The 14,479-nt window shown below is 41.3% G+C and overlaps 1 protein-coding gene across 1 annotated transcript in view; it reads right to left on the bottom strand.

Moving 5' to 3' along the window:
* Ryr3 (ryanodine receptor 3) overlaps window positions 1-4,522 on the bottom strand; it is a 369,815-nt gene extending 365,293 nt beyond the window's left edge. Inside the window, exons 1-2 of the mRNA XM_047539293.1 lie at window positions 4,403-4,522; window positions 1,368-1,487 (exon numbers count right to left, since the gene is read on the bottom strand). Of these exons, the coding sequence (XP_047395249.1) occupies window positions 1,368-1,487; window positions 4,403-4,522 (240 nt within the window). The remainder of the gene's footprint in view (window positions 1-1,367; window positions 1,488-4,402) is intronic.
* Window positions 4,523-14,479: the final 9,957 nt, after the last annotated feature.

Here is a 14,479-nt window from a genome sequence, read left to right as displayed (position 1 = left end):
CTTTGAATCTAATGCTCTTCCTATTATCTCAGACTGCTGGGAATGAAAAAGAAAAATACCTAGCTAAGAACAAAAGCAAATGAGAAAAGGGTTCAGGAAAATCAAGTGTAAGACCTCTAAAAAGACAAAAATCTTCCTTGCCTCATCACCATTCATTTTAAGGGGACTCAGTCCTATAGGTACAAGTCAATGCCTGTTCTCAGGAATTCATGTCCTACGTAGGATAGGGAAGCAGTCATGTGAAGGAAGAGTCTTCTGGGAGATATGGCCATCACCCTTGACCAGATTTCATGTGTCTGTGTTGTGCACGTTTATGTGGGAAATGACATCCCAGTGGGTGTGCAAATCATTCTCTGATTTTAAAAACGTGCTCTGTAAGAAAAACCGCTTAGAAGGATATGATGGTTGGTTGTATGTTAATGTGACTAGTTCATACTGTAGTTGTTTAATCAAGGTTTTGACGTGACAGTATTGTGTAGATTGTAGAATTAATATCTACAATCAGTTGACTTTCAATAAAGGCAATTATCTTTGATAGCTTGGCTGTGCCTCATCCAATCAATTGAAGGCCTTAAGAATAACTACTCAGGTTTCCTGGAGAAGAAATTCTGCCTCTAACCTGCAGCATTAACTCTGGCCTGAGTTTCCAGCTGATCTGAGCTTTAGATTTCAGACTCAACAGGCACCACAATTACATGAACTAATTTCTTATAATAAATCTTTCTCTACCCACCCACCTGCCCACCCACATAGTTCTATTTCTTTAGAGAATCCTAAGTGATACACAGGTCTTGTCAGGACTGCAATATGCTCCAAAACTGCTGAGCACACAGATCCACTTGACACATAGATCATGAAAAAGCAGACACAGGCTGAAAATGGAGGAAGAAAAGTTTGGCCACAAGGCAGGCAGGGACCAGAGCAAATGGTCCTCTCTGTTTTCAGGTCACAGCGGGCAAACTGTTAGAACAATTTCCATCCACACAGTCAGAACTCAAAGGGGGTGTGCTTGTTACAAAAGCAATGGAGAATCCCTGTAGCCACAAAATGACTGCTGGGAGGCAAGAACATGCACTCAGATTTCTAGGAATTAACAACAAAGGTTGCATCCTGGGAGCATCAAGGGAGCTCCCTCAGGGCAAGCTCAGGGAATCCTGGCATCCTGGAGAAGGCTCACAAAGAGCGCCTTTACTCCTTCACTATTTTGGGATCCTATTTCACCCAATTTCCTGGGCTGGGAGAGTTTGATTTGCTTCCCATTTAACAAAAAGATCTGTTCTTTCTTCCAGCTTTCTTCTTCCTTGCCTTCTCCTGAATGACGAGAGAGAGGCCAATGGGGAAGGTACAGGGCAGGCAATCCATCTCACCTTGGCTTCTGAGGTGGGTTCCAGGAAGCACAAGCGATTCCCCAGTCCCTCAGCGGCCAGGCAGAACTTCCTTTGCTCCTTGTGAATGTTGGCGATGCACTGGAGTACCACTTCATCTTCCTGCCAGGAAAAGAGACACATGGTGAGTGGAAAGAGGCTGCCCCCCTCTGCTGGACCAGACCCTGCGTCAGGTACCCTATCACATCTAATCAGGAAGGTTGCCCATCCCCAATGACAGGCATGTCCTTTTTTTGTTTTTCCCAAAGGAGAGTTTTTATCCACATGCATGTTTTTATTCGCATCGCGTTACTGAGCATCTACTGTGAATCAGAATGCTACTCAATTCTGGAATGAGGTCAGTCAAAGCAAATACAGGTTCAGTATCTCTCATCTACAAATCCTAAATCCAAAATGATCCAAAATCAAAAACTCGTGAGTTCTGAATGAGGCCTCAAGTGGCAAATTCCACAGCTCATGTCCTATAATGGGCCACAGTCAAAAACGCAGGTACACTAAAAGTACCTATGTAGATAATATGTATATGAAATAATTTCAGTGTTTAAGACTTGAATCTCAGCCTGAAGAGACATCATTATGTTCATGTACATATTCCAAGAGCTGAAAAAAGTCTGAAATTCAAAATAGTTCTGGTCGTGAGCATTTTGGTCAGATGAGGAATACTCAGCCCGACTGGGGAAAGGATGGACTACATATGGCCTGGGCCTTGCTTCTGAGATGTACAAAAAGGCATACAGCCTATATTGCGCAGCAAAAAACTTCAACACTTAGATGAATATGAAAGTATTCTAAGCACTCTTTCCAAATATGGAATAAAGCAATAAAATTGGGATTGAGGGGAACAGACACAGAAGAGATTGGAGTGAGGTGACATTGATGGAGGGAAAGTTTACTTCAGGTTGTGGGAGAAGAGTTTTGCTGGGGAAGGGGAGCCCAGGCAGTAGGCAGTACCTGTGCTGGGGATGACAGATTAAAGTTCTGGAGTGTCACAGAAGGGGAGTGGCAAAAGAAGCCTTGAAGATCCAAATTGCAAGGAAAAATTAAAGGTCAAGTAGAAGAGCCACTCTGAATTCTCAAGGAAGGGACCTCCTTCCCATAAAGGATTCTCAAAAGCAAACCTCCTAAAAATATCAGAAAGTTTGCTTTAATAACATTCTTCTTGCTGATGGTCCTGGAAAGGAGTCCGGACTCCATTTTCACTAATGTGTGTACTTCTTGCCTGAGGTGGAAAAGAAAACATTTTTCTTGCCAGTACTTTCATCCCTGCTCCTGTCAGTTCAAGCTATCTGTCACATTAAACATCAGAAAGACTTACAGTGTGGTGAAATTAAAAAAGTGACCAAAGAGGAGAGTCATTTGGAGCTTCCTCTCTAGCATAATTTCATCCATTGCTTTGTCTTGTCCTCATGTCCCCCAAGTATTAGGGTTTGTCCTTGAGTGTCTGTTATGGTTTGAATGTGAGGTGTCCCCCAAAAGCTCACTTGTGAGACAATGCAAGAAGGTTTAGAGGAGAAATGATTGGGTTATGACAGCATTAATCCAATCAGTAAATTAATCCTTGATGGGGATTAACTGAGTAGGAACTGAAGGCAGGTAGGGTGTGACTGGAGGAGGTGGGCATTGGGGGTGTGTCTTTAGGGTCTACATTTTTTTAATCTGGCAAGGGAGACTCTCTGCTTCCTGATCATCATGCGAGCTGCTTCCCTCCACCATACTCTTCCACCATGAGGAATGGAGCCAGTTATCAATGGACTGAGACCTCTGAAACCATAAGCCCTCAAATAATCTCTTCCTCCTCTAAAATTATTCTTGTCAGACCTTTTAGTCATAGTGGTAAAAAAGGTGACTAAAATAGTATAGGAAAGGTACACTAAGTCAAAATGGTTTTTTAAAGTTTTGTGATGTGTCTTTCAAATCACTTAATAAAATGATTCCACCAGGTGGGAGTGTGAACATGTTCACTAGTAACAGTGTCCACAAAGATGTCTGCTGGTGCCCAAAATAAGTGAGGGGTATGGTGAAATTTGGGAAGCCATGAATTGCAGATATATGAAAAGTTTCAAGGAGAAAAGAGTGCCAAACTTTTACTACAGCACCAAAATGTCATTGTCCACTATCAAATTGAGTCAGTAATAAATTCGAGAGCCTCTGCTTATGTGAAGTCAGAATTCAAGATCTTCATTTTAATTGAGACAGAAGGAAACTCCAGAATATCACTGTTCCTAAAATGGGGGTTCAATGAAATGTCTGAATTGAATGAAATGTTTTCCACATGGAGTTTCCATCTAGATCCTGTATCCACCAGAACTGATGTGACCCTCCCAAAGGGCATGGGCAGTAAGGGAATACTCTCAGTTGTCAAAATGACTGGGAGCTGCTAATTGCATTGGGAAGCAGGGTCATGGAAGTTAAATGGTCTATAATGTAAGAGGCAGTCCTCCAAGTACATTATTTATTTATTTTTTCTTCTAAAATGACAAGAATACCCTGCATTGAGAAATAAAAAAATTCACTGGTTAAAAACAAACAAATGACAACAAGAACCCCAAAACAGGGATTTGAAAGAAACAGGCATGTGATTATGGACTACGTTTCCCACAAACCAGTGAAATCAAAGTTTGCCCTTCAGTGTTTGCTTTCAAGGTCCCTTTCCATAACTGCTTTTTCCATTCTTTTCATTCCGAGGTGCCCAAATCACCTTGATTTGACCTTGCATTAACTTCCTTGCGGTCTATTTGTCTTCTGAGATTTTCCACATCCTAAGACACAGGATTCCAAGAAAGTAATAGAAGAAACAAACCTGCTCTGATTCAATACAATTTGCTGAGTAGCAAATGTCCCCGTGTTCCTATTTGGGCAGTCTTGGTGACACACAGGTGAGTGTGGAATTCTGGACCAAACTGAGGTTTCTCCCAATACTTTCTTTTTTTCCAGATTCTGTCTGGAACCTATGCTCAATGCTGACTAGCTGCTGACACCACCTGGAGTGGCAGTCTGTGCCTGCCTTTGTTCCATACAACACCGATTATATCCATAAACCTCAGACAGGTATCCGGAGCCTTCAAGTACTTGATACTGAAATCTTTGCAGCGAACTCCGCTTGAAGTCACAAGATGAGTAAATTCAACCTTTCTCATTACTTCTTTCATTTCCTAGTAATATACTGAATACAAGCCCCTTCAGTTGCCAGCCTTTCCTAATTTACTCATGTCTGTAGTGACCTGCACTTTCTCCCTGCTAAGCAATTATTTCTCATCCTTTATCACTTTGCTCTAAATCAAATTTGGGTATTGCCCACAGATATCATGCCCAAGCAGCACCCTTAATCGGAGGTCGCAAAGGCTTCTGCATCTTGCCTCTAGCTCCTTAGAGGTTTGCATTCCTCTCACATGTACCCAGGCTAAAATCAGAGTATTCCTCTCCATCCATGTGCAAAACCTCTTCCATTTTGATATGCAAAAGCTACCTTCCATATCTTCTTTGGCTACTTCTCTTATCATTTAGCTGACTTTTAATGACAATCAGAAAATCTGATTCAACTTAAGTTTATTGGCTCCCTACCAATGACAAAGCATACCATTAGGATATCATGGCTATGCACTGTTTTATAAGGCAAGGTTCTTAGGTTCTTTTTTTTTTTTTTTGTGGTGCTGGGGATTAAACCCAGGGCCTTGTGCTTGCAAGGCAAACACTCTACCAACTGAGCTATCTCCCCAGCCCGGCAAGGCTCATTAATAATGTAATAATGAACTTGTGGGTGCAAAGACCAGCTTACAGCTTTTCTCTACTCCATGTCAGCTATCATCTCAAGTAACTTTATGGTTCATGAGGACCATATTTCCAAAATGAACTTCTGTATCCATCTGTTCCTACTCTACTTCAGTAACATGCCATGAACCTTCTTTGCCATCACCTAGAACGATTCCATTTCTAGATTCAAACTTGACTATCCCACTCTGTGAAACTCATCTCTCTCTTGCCTTTTCATTCTCTTACTTCCATTAGACAAGTTAAACTTCACCAGATTTTCCAGTTCCAAGAAGGTACCTCCATCACCATCATTTCCTCTGCTTCAGTAAAAATGGTTGATCTTTTGATAGAAAAAAATAAAAACTGTGGGGTTGTATGCCATTATAAATTTATGGCCTTCTGGTTACTTATTTTCAGCTTGATCTAATTTTGGTTTCACTGGAATAAAACCACAGATTTTCTTCTGTGTAGGAATCATAGCACATATAATTCAGTCAATTTCAAATAACTACACATATTATCTTTAAAAGAAAGAGAAACAGAAGAAAGTGCTAACTTGGAGGATAGTCAGTAATGGTAGGGGTGAATAATAAGACCTTTCAGATTCAGCCTCTTGTCCTTATGGGTGAGGGGTATGAATCTTTTAAGTCCCCAGGAAATAATATCTTCAAGATCACATAAAGATGCCCTGCTTTTAATCCAATAGGTCAAAATGTCTCTGCAGGATCTGCCTCCATAGTGAGTCTACGGAATACATCTGGCTTTGTCTCTCCTTCATTCTCACGCCTTACTGCCTCCCCAGTCAGTCATGCCTAGGATTTCAAAGTGCTTCCTCTTCAAACCTTCCATTCCCATATTCAGTTCTGTCCTCCTGGCTCTTCTATTTTTTTAAAAAATATTTTTTATTTGTTAATGAACCTTTATTTTATTTATTTAAATGTGGTGCTGAGAATTGAACCCAGTGCCTCACACAGGCTAGGCAAGCACTCTACCACTGAGCCACAACCCCAGCCCTCTACTTTTTTTTTTTTTTAAATATCTATTTTTTCTATTTTTTACAGACTGCATTTTGATTCATTGTACACAAATGGGGTACATTATTTCGTTTCTATGGTTGTACACTATGTAGATTTATACCGTTTGTGTAACCATACATGTACATAGGGTAATGATGTCTGTCTCATTCCACCATTTTTCATACCCATCCTCCCTCTCATTTCCCACTACATAATCTAAAGTTCCTTCATTCTTCTCTCACTCCCCACCCCCACCCCCATTATATATCATCATCCACTTATCAGGGAAAACATTAGGCCTTTGGTTTTTTGGGATTGGCTTATTTCACTTAGCATGATATTCTCTAATTCCATTCATTTATCTGCAAATGTCATAATATCATTCTTCTCTACGGCTGAATAATATTCCATTGTATGTATATATATTTATACCATGGTTTCTTTATCCATTCATCTGTTGAAGGGCATCTAGGTTGGTTCCACAAGTCTAGCTATTGTGAATTGAGCTGCTATAAACATTGATGTGGCTGTGTTACTGTAGTTTGCTGATTTTAAGTCCTTTGGGTATAAACGGAGGAGTGGGATAACTGGGTCAAAAGGTGGATTCACTCCAAGTTTTCTGAGAATTCTCCACACTGCTTTCCAGAGCGGCTGCACCAATTTGCAACTCCATCAGCAATGTAAAAGTGTGCCTTTTCCCCACATCCACACCAACATTATTGTTTGTGTTCTTGATCATAGCCATTCTAATTGGAGTAAGATGAAATCTTAGAGTTGTTTTTTTTTTTTTTATTGTGAACAAATGGGATACATGTTCTTTCTCTGTTTGTACATGGAGTAAAGGCATACCATTTGTGTAATCATACATTTACATAGGGTGATGTTGGTTGATTCATTCTGTTATTTTTTTCCCCTTCCCCCCACCCCTCCCATCCCTCTTTTCCCTCTATACAGTCCTTCCTTCCCCCATTCTTGCCCCCCTCCCTAACCCTCACTCTAACCCTAAAACTAACCCCTCCCACGCCCCATTATGTATCATCATCCACTTATCAGCGAGATCATTCTTCCTTTGGTTTTTTGAGATTGGCTTATCTCACTTAGCATGATATTCTCCAATTTCGTCCATTTGCTTGCAAATGCCATAATTTTATCATTCTTTATGGCTGAGTAATATTCCATTGTATATATATGCCACAGTTTCTTTATCCATTCATCAACTGAAGGGCATCTAGGTTGGTTCCACAATCTGGCTATGGTGAATTGAGCAGCAATGAACATTGATGTGGCTGTATCTCTGTAGTATGCTGATTTTAAGTCCTTTGGGTATAGGCCAAGGAGTGGGATGGCTGGGTCAAATGGTGTTTCCATTCCAAGTTTTCTAAGGAATCTCCATACTGCCTTCCAGAGTGGTTGCACTAATTTGCAACCCCACCAGCAATGTATGAGTGTACCCTTTTCCCCACATCCTCGCCAACACCTGTTGTTGCTTGTGTTCTTGATAATCGCCATTCTGACTGGGGTGAGATGGAATCTTAGGGTGGTTTTGATTTGCATTTCTTTTATTACTAGAGATGTTGAACATTTATCCATATGTTTGTTGATTGTTTGTAGGTCTTCTTCTGTGAAGTGTCTGTTCATTTCCTTAGACCATTTGTCGATTGGGTTATTTGCATTCTTGGTGTAGAGTTTTTTGAGTTCTTTATAGATTCTGGAGATTAGTGCTCTATCTGCAGTATGATTGGCAAAGATTTTCTCCCACTCTGTAGGCTCTTTCTTCACATTGCTGATAGTTTCCTTTGCTGAGAGAAAGCTTTTTAGTTTGAATCTATCCCAGTTATTAATTCTTGCTTTTATTTCTTGTGCTATGGGGGTCCTGTTGAGGAAGTCTGGTCCTAAGCCGACATGTTGAAGATCTGGACCTACTTTTTCTTCTATAAGATGCAGGATCTCTGGTCTGATTCCGAGGTCCTTAATCCATTTTGAGTTTAGTTTTGTGCACGGTGAGAGATATGGGTTTATTTTCATTTTGTTGCATATGGATTTCCAATTTTCCCAGCACCATTTATTGAAGAGGCTATCTTTTCTCCATTGCATATTTTTGGCCCCTTTGTCTAGTATGAGGAAATTATATTTGTTTGGGTTTGTGTCTGTGTCCTCTATTCTGTACCATTGATCTACCTGTCTATTTTGGTACCAATACCATGCCGTTTTTGTTACTATTGCTTTGTAGTACAGTTGAAGTTCAGGTATTGCAATACCCCCTGCTTCATTTTTCCTGCGAAGGATTGCTTTAGCAATTCTGGGTTTCTTATTCTTCCAGATGAATTTCATGATTGCTTGTTCTACTTCTGTAAGGTACATCGTTGAGATTTTAATTGGAATTGCATTGAATCTGTATAGCACTTTTGGTAGTATGGCCATTTTGACAATATTAATTCTGCCTATCCAGGAACATGGGAGATCTTTCCATCTTCTAAGGTTTTATTTAATTTCTTTCTTTAGTGTTCTGTAGTTCTCATTGTAGAGGTCTTTCACCTCTTTTGTGAGATTGATTCCCAAGTATTTTATTTTTTTCGAGGCTATTGTGAATGGAGTAGTTTTCCTAACTTCTCTTTCTGAAGATTCATCACTTATGTATAAAAATGCATTGGATTTATGAGCATTGATCTTGTATCCTGCTACTTTACTGAATTCACTTATGAGTTCTAAGAGTTTTCTGGTGGAATTTCCTGGTTCCTCTAAGTATAAAATCATATCATCAGCAAATAGGGATAGTTTGAGTTCTTCTTTTCCAATTCGTATCCCTTTAATTTCTTTGGTCTGTCTAATTGCTCTGGCTAGAGTTTCAAGGATGATATTGAATAGGAGTGGTGAGAGAGGGCATCCCTGCCTTGTTCCAGATTTTAGGGGGAATGCTTTCAGTTTTTCACCATTAAGAATAATATTAGCCATGGGCTTAGCATAGATGGCCTTTACAATGTTAAGGAACGTTCTCACTATCCCTATTTTTTCTAGTGTTTTGAGCATGAAGGGGTGCTGTATTTTATCAAATGCTTTTTCTGCATCTATTGAAATAATCATGTGATTCTTGACTTTAAGTCTGTTGATATGGTGAATTACATTTATTGATTTCCTGATGTTGAACCAACCTTGCATCCCTGGGATGAAACCCACTTGATCATGATGCACTATCTTTTTAATACATTTTGTATGCGATTTGCTAAAATTTTGTTGAGAATTTTTGTGTCAATGTTCATTAAGGATATTGGTCTGAAATTTTCTTTCCTCGATGTGTCTCTGTCTGGTTTAGGTATCAGGGTGATATTGGCTTCATAGAATGAGTTTGGGAGGGTTCCCTCCTCTTCTATTTCATGGAATACTTTGAAAAGTATTGGAATGAGCTCTTCTTTAAAGGTTTTGTAGAACTCGGCTGAGAAACCATCAGGTCCTGGACTTTTCTTTGTTGGTAGGCTTTTGATGACTTCTTCTATTTCATTAATTGAAATTGGTCTATTTAAATTGTGTATGTCCTCCTCGTTTAGTTTAGGCAATTCATAGGTCTCTAGAAACTTGTTGATATCTTCGAAATTTTCTATTTTGTTGGAATATAGATTTTCAAAATAGCTTCTAATTATGTTTTGTATTTCAATCGTGTCTGTTGTGATATTTCCTTGTTCATTCCGAATTTTGGTGATTTGGGTTTTCTCTCGTCTTCTCTTTGTTAGTGTGGCTAAAGGTTTATCAATTTTGTTTATTTTTTCGAAGAACCAACTATTTATTTTGTCAATTTTTGTATTGTTTCTTTCGTTTCAATTTCGTTGATTTCAGCTCTGAGTTTAACTATTTCCTGTCTTCTACTACTTTTGGTGTTGGTCTGTTCTTCTTTTTCTAGAGCTTTGAGCTGTAGTGTTAGGTCGTTTATTTTTTGAGTTTTACTTCTTTTATTAAATGCGCTCCATGAAATAAATCTTCCTCTAAGTACCGCTTTCATAGTGTCCCAGAGATTTGATACGATGTTTCTTTGTTCTCGTTTACCTCTAAGAATTTTTTAATTTCCTTCCTAATATCTTCTGTTATCCATTCCTCATATAATAGCATATTGTTTAATCTCCAGGTGTTGGAGTAGTTTCTGTTTTTTACTCTTTCATTTATTTCTAGTTTCAATCCATTATGGTCTGATAAAATACAAGGAAGTGTCTCTATCTTCTTGTATTTGCTAACATTAGCTTTGTGGCATAATATATGGTCTATTTTAGAGAAGGATCCATGTGCTGCTGAGAAGAAAGTGTATTCACTCTTCGTTGGATGGTATATTCTATAAATGTCTGTTAAGTCTAAATTATTGATTGTGTTATTGAGATCTATGGTTTCTTTGTTCAATTTTTGTTTGGAAGATCTGTCCAGTGGTGAGAGAGGCGTGTTAAAATCACCTAGTATTATTGTATTGTGGTCTATTTGGTTTCTGAGATTGAGAAGGATTTGTTTGACATACATGGGTGAGCCACTGTTTGGGGCATAGATATTTATGATTGTTATGTCTTGCTGATTTATGGTTCCCTTAAGCATTATGAAATGTCCTTCTTTATTCCTTCTGATTAACTTTAGCTTGAAGTCCACTTTATCTGAAATGAGGATGGATACCCCAGCTTTTTTGCTGGGTCCATGTGCAAGGTAAGTTTTTTCCCATCCTTTCACCTTTAGTCTTTGGGTATCTCTTTCTAAGAGATGAGTCTCTTGCAGGCAACATATTGTTGGATCTTTCTTTTTTATCCAATCTGCCAGTCTATGTCTTTTGATTGATGAATTCAGGCCGTTAATATTCAGGGTTATTATTGAGATATGATTTGTATTCCCGGTCATTTGACTCATTTTATTCATTTATTTGCTTATTTTTGACACGACTTGGTTCCTCTTTATTTGAGAGTTCCTTTAGGATATCGCCTCCCTTTGCTGATTTGCTTCTTTGTTTTTCATATCTTCTTCATGGAATATTTTGCTGAGAATGTTCTGTAATGCTGGCTTTCTTTTTGTATATTCTTTTAGCTTTTGTTTATCATGGAAGGATTTTATTTCGTCGTCAAATCTGAAGGTAAGTTTTGCTGGGTATAAGATTCTTGGTTGGCATCCATTTTCTTTTAGGGCTTGAGAAATGTTATTCCAGGCCCTTCTAGCTTTTAAGGTCTGGATTGAAAAATCTACTGATATCCGTATTGGTTTCCCCCTGAATGTAATTTGGTTCTTTTCTCTCACAGTCTTTAAGATTCTGTCTTTATTTTGTATGTTAGGTATTTTCATTATAATGTGCCTTGGTGTGGGTCTGTTGTAATTTTGTGTATTTGGAGTCCTATAAGCCTCTTGAACTTGATTTTCCATTTCGTTCTTCAGATTTGGGAAATTTTCTGAAATTATCTCATTGAATAGGTTGTTCATTCCTTTGGTTTGTTTCTCTAAGCCTTCCTCAATCCCAATAATTCTCAAATTTGGCCTTTTCATGATATCCCATAGTTCTTGGAGATTCTGTTCATGATTTCTTACCATCTTCTCTGTTTGTTCGACTTTGTTTTCGAGGTTAAATATTTTGTCTTCAATATCTGAGGTTCTGTCTTCCAGGTGTTCTATCCTATTGGTTGTGCTTTCTATGGAGTTCTTAATTTGGTTTATTGTTTCCTTCATTTCAAGGATTTCTGTTTGTTTTTTTTTCAATATCTCTAACTCTTTATTGAAATGGTCTTTTGCTTCCTGTATTTGCTCTTTTAACTGTCTATTGGTGCGTTCATTCAATGCCTGCATTTGCTCTTTCATTTCATCGTTTGCTTCCCTTATCATGTTGATTATGTACATTCTGAACTCCCTTTCTGACATTTCTTCTGCCATGCTGTCATTGGATTTTATTGATGTAACATCCAGATTTGTTTGAGGCATTTTCTTCCCTTGTTTTCTCATATTGTTCAGGTATCAGTGGACTGCAGAGATGTTGCAGATTTCCTCTATTGACTTATAATGTCCCTGATGATTGCTAGTGTATCCCCTCTTATCCTTCAGTAGCCTGAAGTCTTAGAGGAAGTTGATACTTCGGTGTTCCCCTAGGTAGCTGCCTCTCTAGGGGTGGTGGTCTTCAGGTGGGGTATATTCCCTGCTAGAGGGCAGAGGTGCCTCTACTTGTTGACCAATGGTCATCCAAAGGGGAACTAGACTGCGGGCTGAGGCAATGCCTGTTTGGGCCTGTGTCTCTGGTTTTACCGTCTTTGTGGGAAAACCTCACTCGGCGGGGAAGACCCACCCGGTGGGGAGGTCTCGCTAGTCCATTCCCCTCCTAGAGGTTCCCCTCAGTCCCCAACTACCGCCTGGGCAGGGCAGCCTTCCCAGGCAACGTTTCCAGGGGCCTGGACCTACCTCCTGGGCTTGGGAGCCCTGCCCTTCGCAGACGAGTCTCCTTAGGTGGCCCCTCCTCAGAGAAGCTGCCCGCAGTCCTGGAACCTTCGCTCCACCCCTCAGCTGGTCTCTGTGTAGCTCTTTCAAGAAAAGGTGCTTAGATCCCTGGCTCGGACCGTGCTATGCACCTAATCGCCTGGCTATGCGACCCCTCCTCTGAGCAGTCACTTGGAGCCTCGTACATATGCTCCAAGCCCCAGTGACCCGTCACTCGTCTCTTCCTCCAGGCAGCCACCCGGTGTTCTGTGTGGGCGCTTGGAGACCAAGCCACTCACTTCGCACCTCCACCTCCTCAGGACAGCCCCCTCCCCGTTGTTCAGGCGGTTGTTGAATCCAAATAGCTCGCCACCCAACTCTTTCTCTGGCAGCCCCCTGAGCCCTGGCAGATTGCTCCAAAAAACCAAAAAACCAAGTGGTGTGCTGCTCGGCCTCCTCTGCAAGGTTCCCCACTTTCCGAGCTCACTGTTCCAGCGGGGGTAAGTGTGTCTTGTTGCCTGGGCAGGGCAGCCTTCCCAGGGGCCCAGACCTACCTCCTGGGCCTGGGAGCCTCACCCTTCGTAGACGAGTCTCCTTAGGTTGTCCCTTCTTAGAGAAGCTGCCCGAAGTCCTGGAACCTTCACTTCGCCCCTCAGCTTGTCTCTGTGTAGTTCATTCAAGAAAAGGTGCCTAGGTCCCTGGACCGGACCGTGCTATGCACCTAATCGCCTGGCTATGCGACCCGCCCTCTGACCAGTCACTTGGAGCCTCGTACATATGCTCCAAGCCCCAGTGACCCGTCGCTCGTCTCTTCCTCCAGGCAGCCACCCGGTGCTCTGTGTGGGCGCTTGGAGACCAAGCCACTCACTGCGTACCTCCACCTCCTCTGGGCAGCCCCCTCCCCGTTGCTCAGGCGGTTGCTGGATCCAAACAACTCGCCGCCCCACTCTTTCTCTGGCAGCCGCTGGAGCCCTGGCAGATCGCTTCAAAACCAAGCGGTGTGTCGCGCAACCACCTTTGCAAAGTTCCCCGCTTTCCGAGTTCACTGCTCCAGCGGGGGAGGTGTGTCTTGCCGCCTGGGCAGGGCAGCCTTTGCAGGCAACGTTCCCAGGGGCCCGGACCTCCCTCCTGGGCTTGGGAGCCTCACCCTTCGCAGACGAGTCTCCTTAGGTTAGAGAAGCTGCCCACAGTCCTGGAAACTTCAATCCACCATTTTTCGCTCCGCTTCGCTGTCCGTTTTTACCGCTCCGGCGGGGGAGGGGCGCCTCGCCGAGTCACTCTACTTCACAAAGTTCTCTGCGTTCCGGGGCTACTGCACCATCCGGGACGCCTCCCCTATGGGAGAAACTCACCCGGCGGCTTTGAGTTGGTCCCGAGTCACTATCTCCTCTTTTGAATCTTGAGTCCTGGAGCAACATGAAATGCAGCCGCCCTCTAGAACCTCTAGAGTTGTTTTAATTTGCATTTCTCTAATTACTAGAGATGTTGAACACTTTATCATATATTTATTAATTGCCTGTATATCTTCTTCTGTAAAGTGTCTGTTCAGTTCCTTGGCCCATTTATTGATTGGGTTATATCTTTTTTATGAATCCTTCCCATCTCATTTTCTCTTGCCACCCATGAAGTTAGGGATTTCCCAAGAACTGGTCTTTGTCACCTTCCCTTGGCAATCTATCCATTCTTCAGACTTCCATCTGTTCCTGAGGAGTTGCCATGTGACTGGTGACTCTAGTCACCTGGGCCTCTAGGGTTTCAAACCTCCACCTATTCCTAAATGAATTCCTGGATTTGTAGACACTGACATGTCCCAATGCACAAAAAAGACTTCTTTTCAGTCTAGCTGTCATGTATATTTTCCCCATGTGTTTTAATAGCATTTTCAACTGTGAAAATCAGGTTTGGATGCCATTATCTCCT

This window comes from Sciurus carolinensis, chromosome 2 (assembly GCF_902686445.1).
Source record: "Sciurus carolinensis chromosome 2, mSciCar1.2, whole genome shotgun sequence".
Lineage (NCBI taxonomy): Eukaryota > Metazoa > Chordata > Mammalia > Rodentia > Sciuridae > Sciurus > Sciurus carolinensis.
The sequence above is the reverse complement of the archived record's forward strand: the minus strand, read 5'-3'. Positions and strand labels throughout refer to the sequence as shown.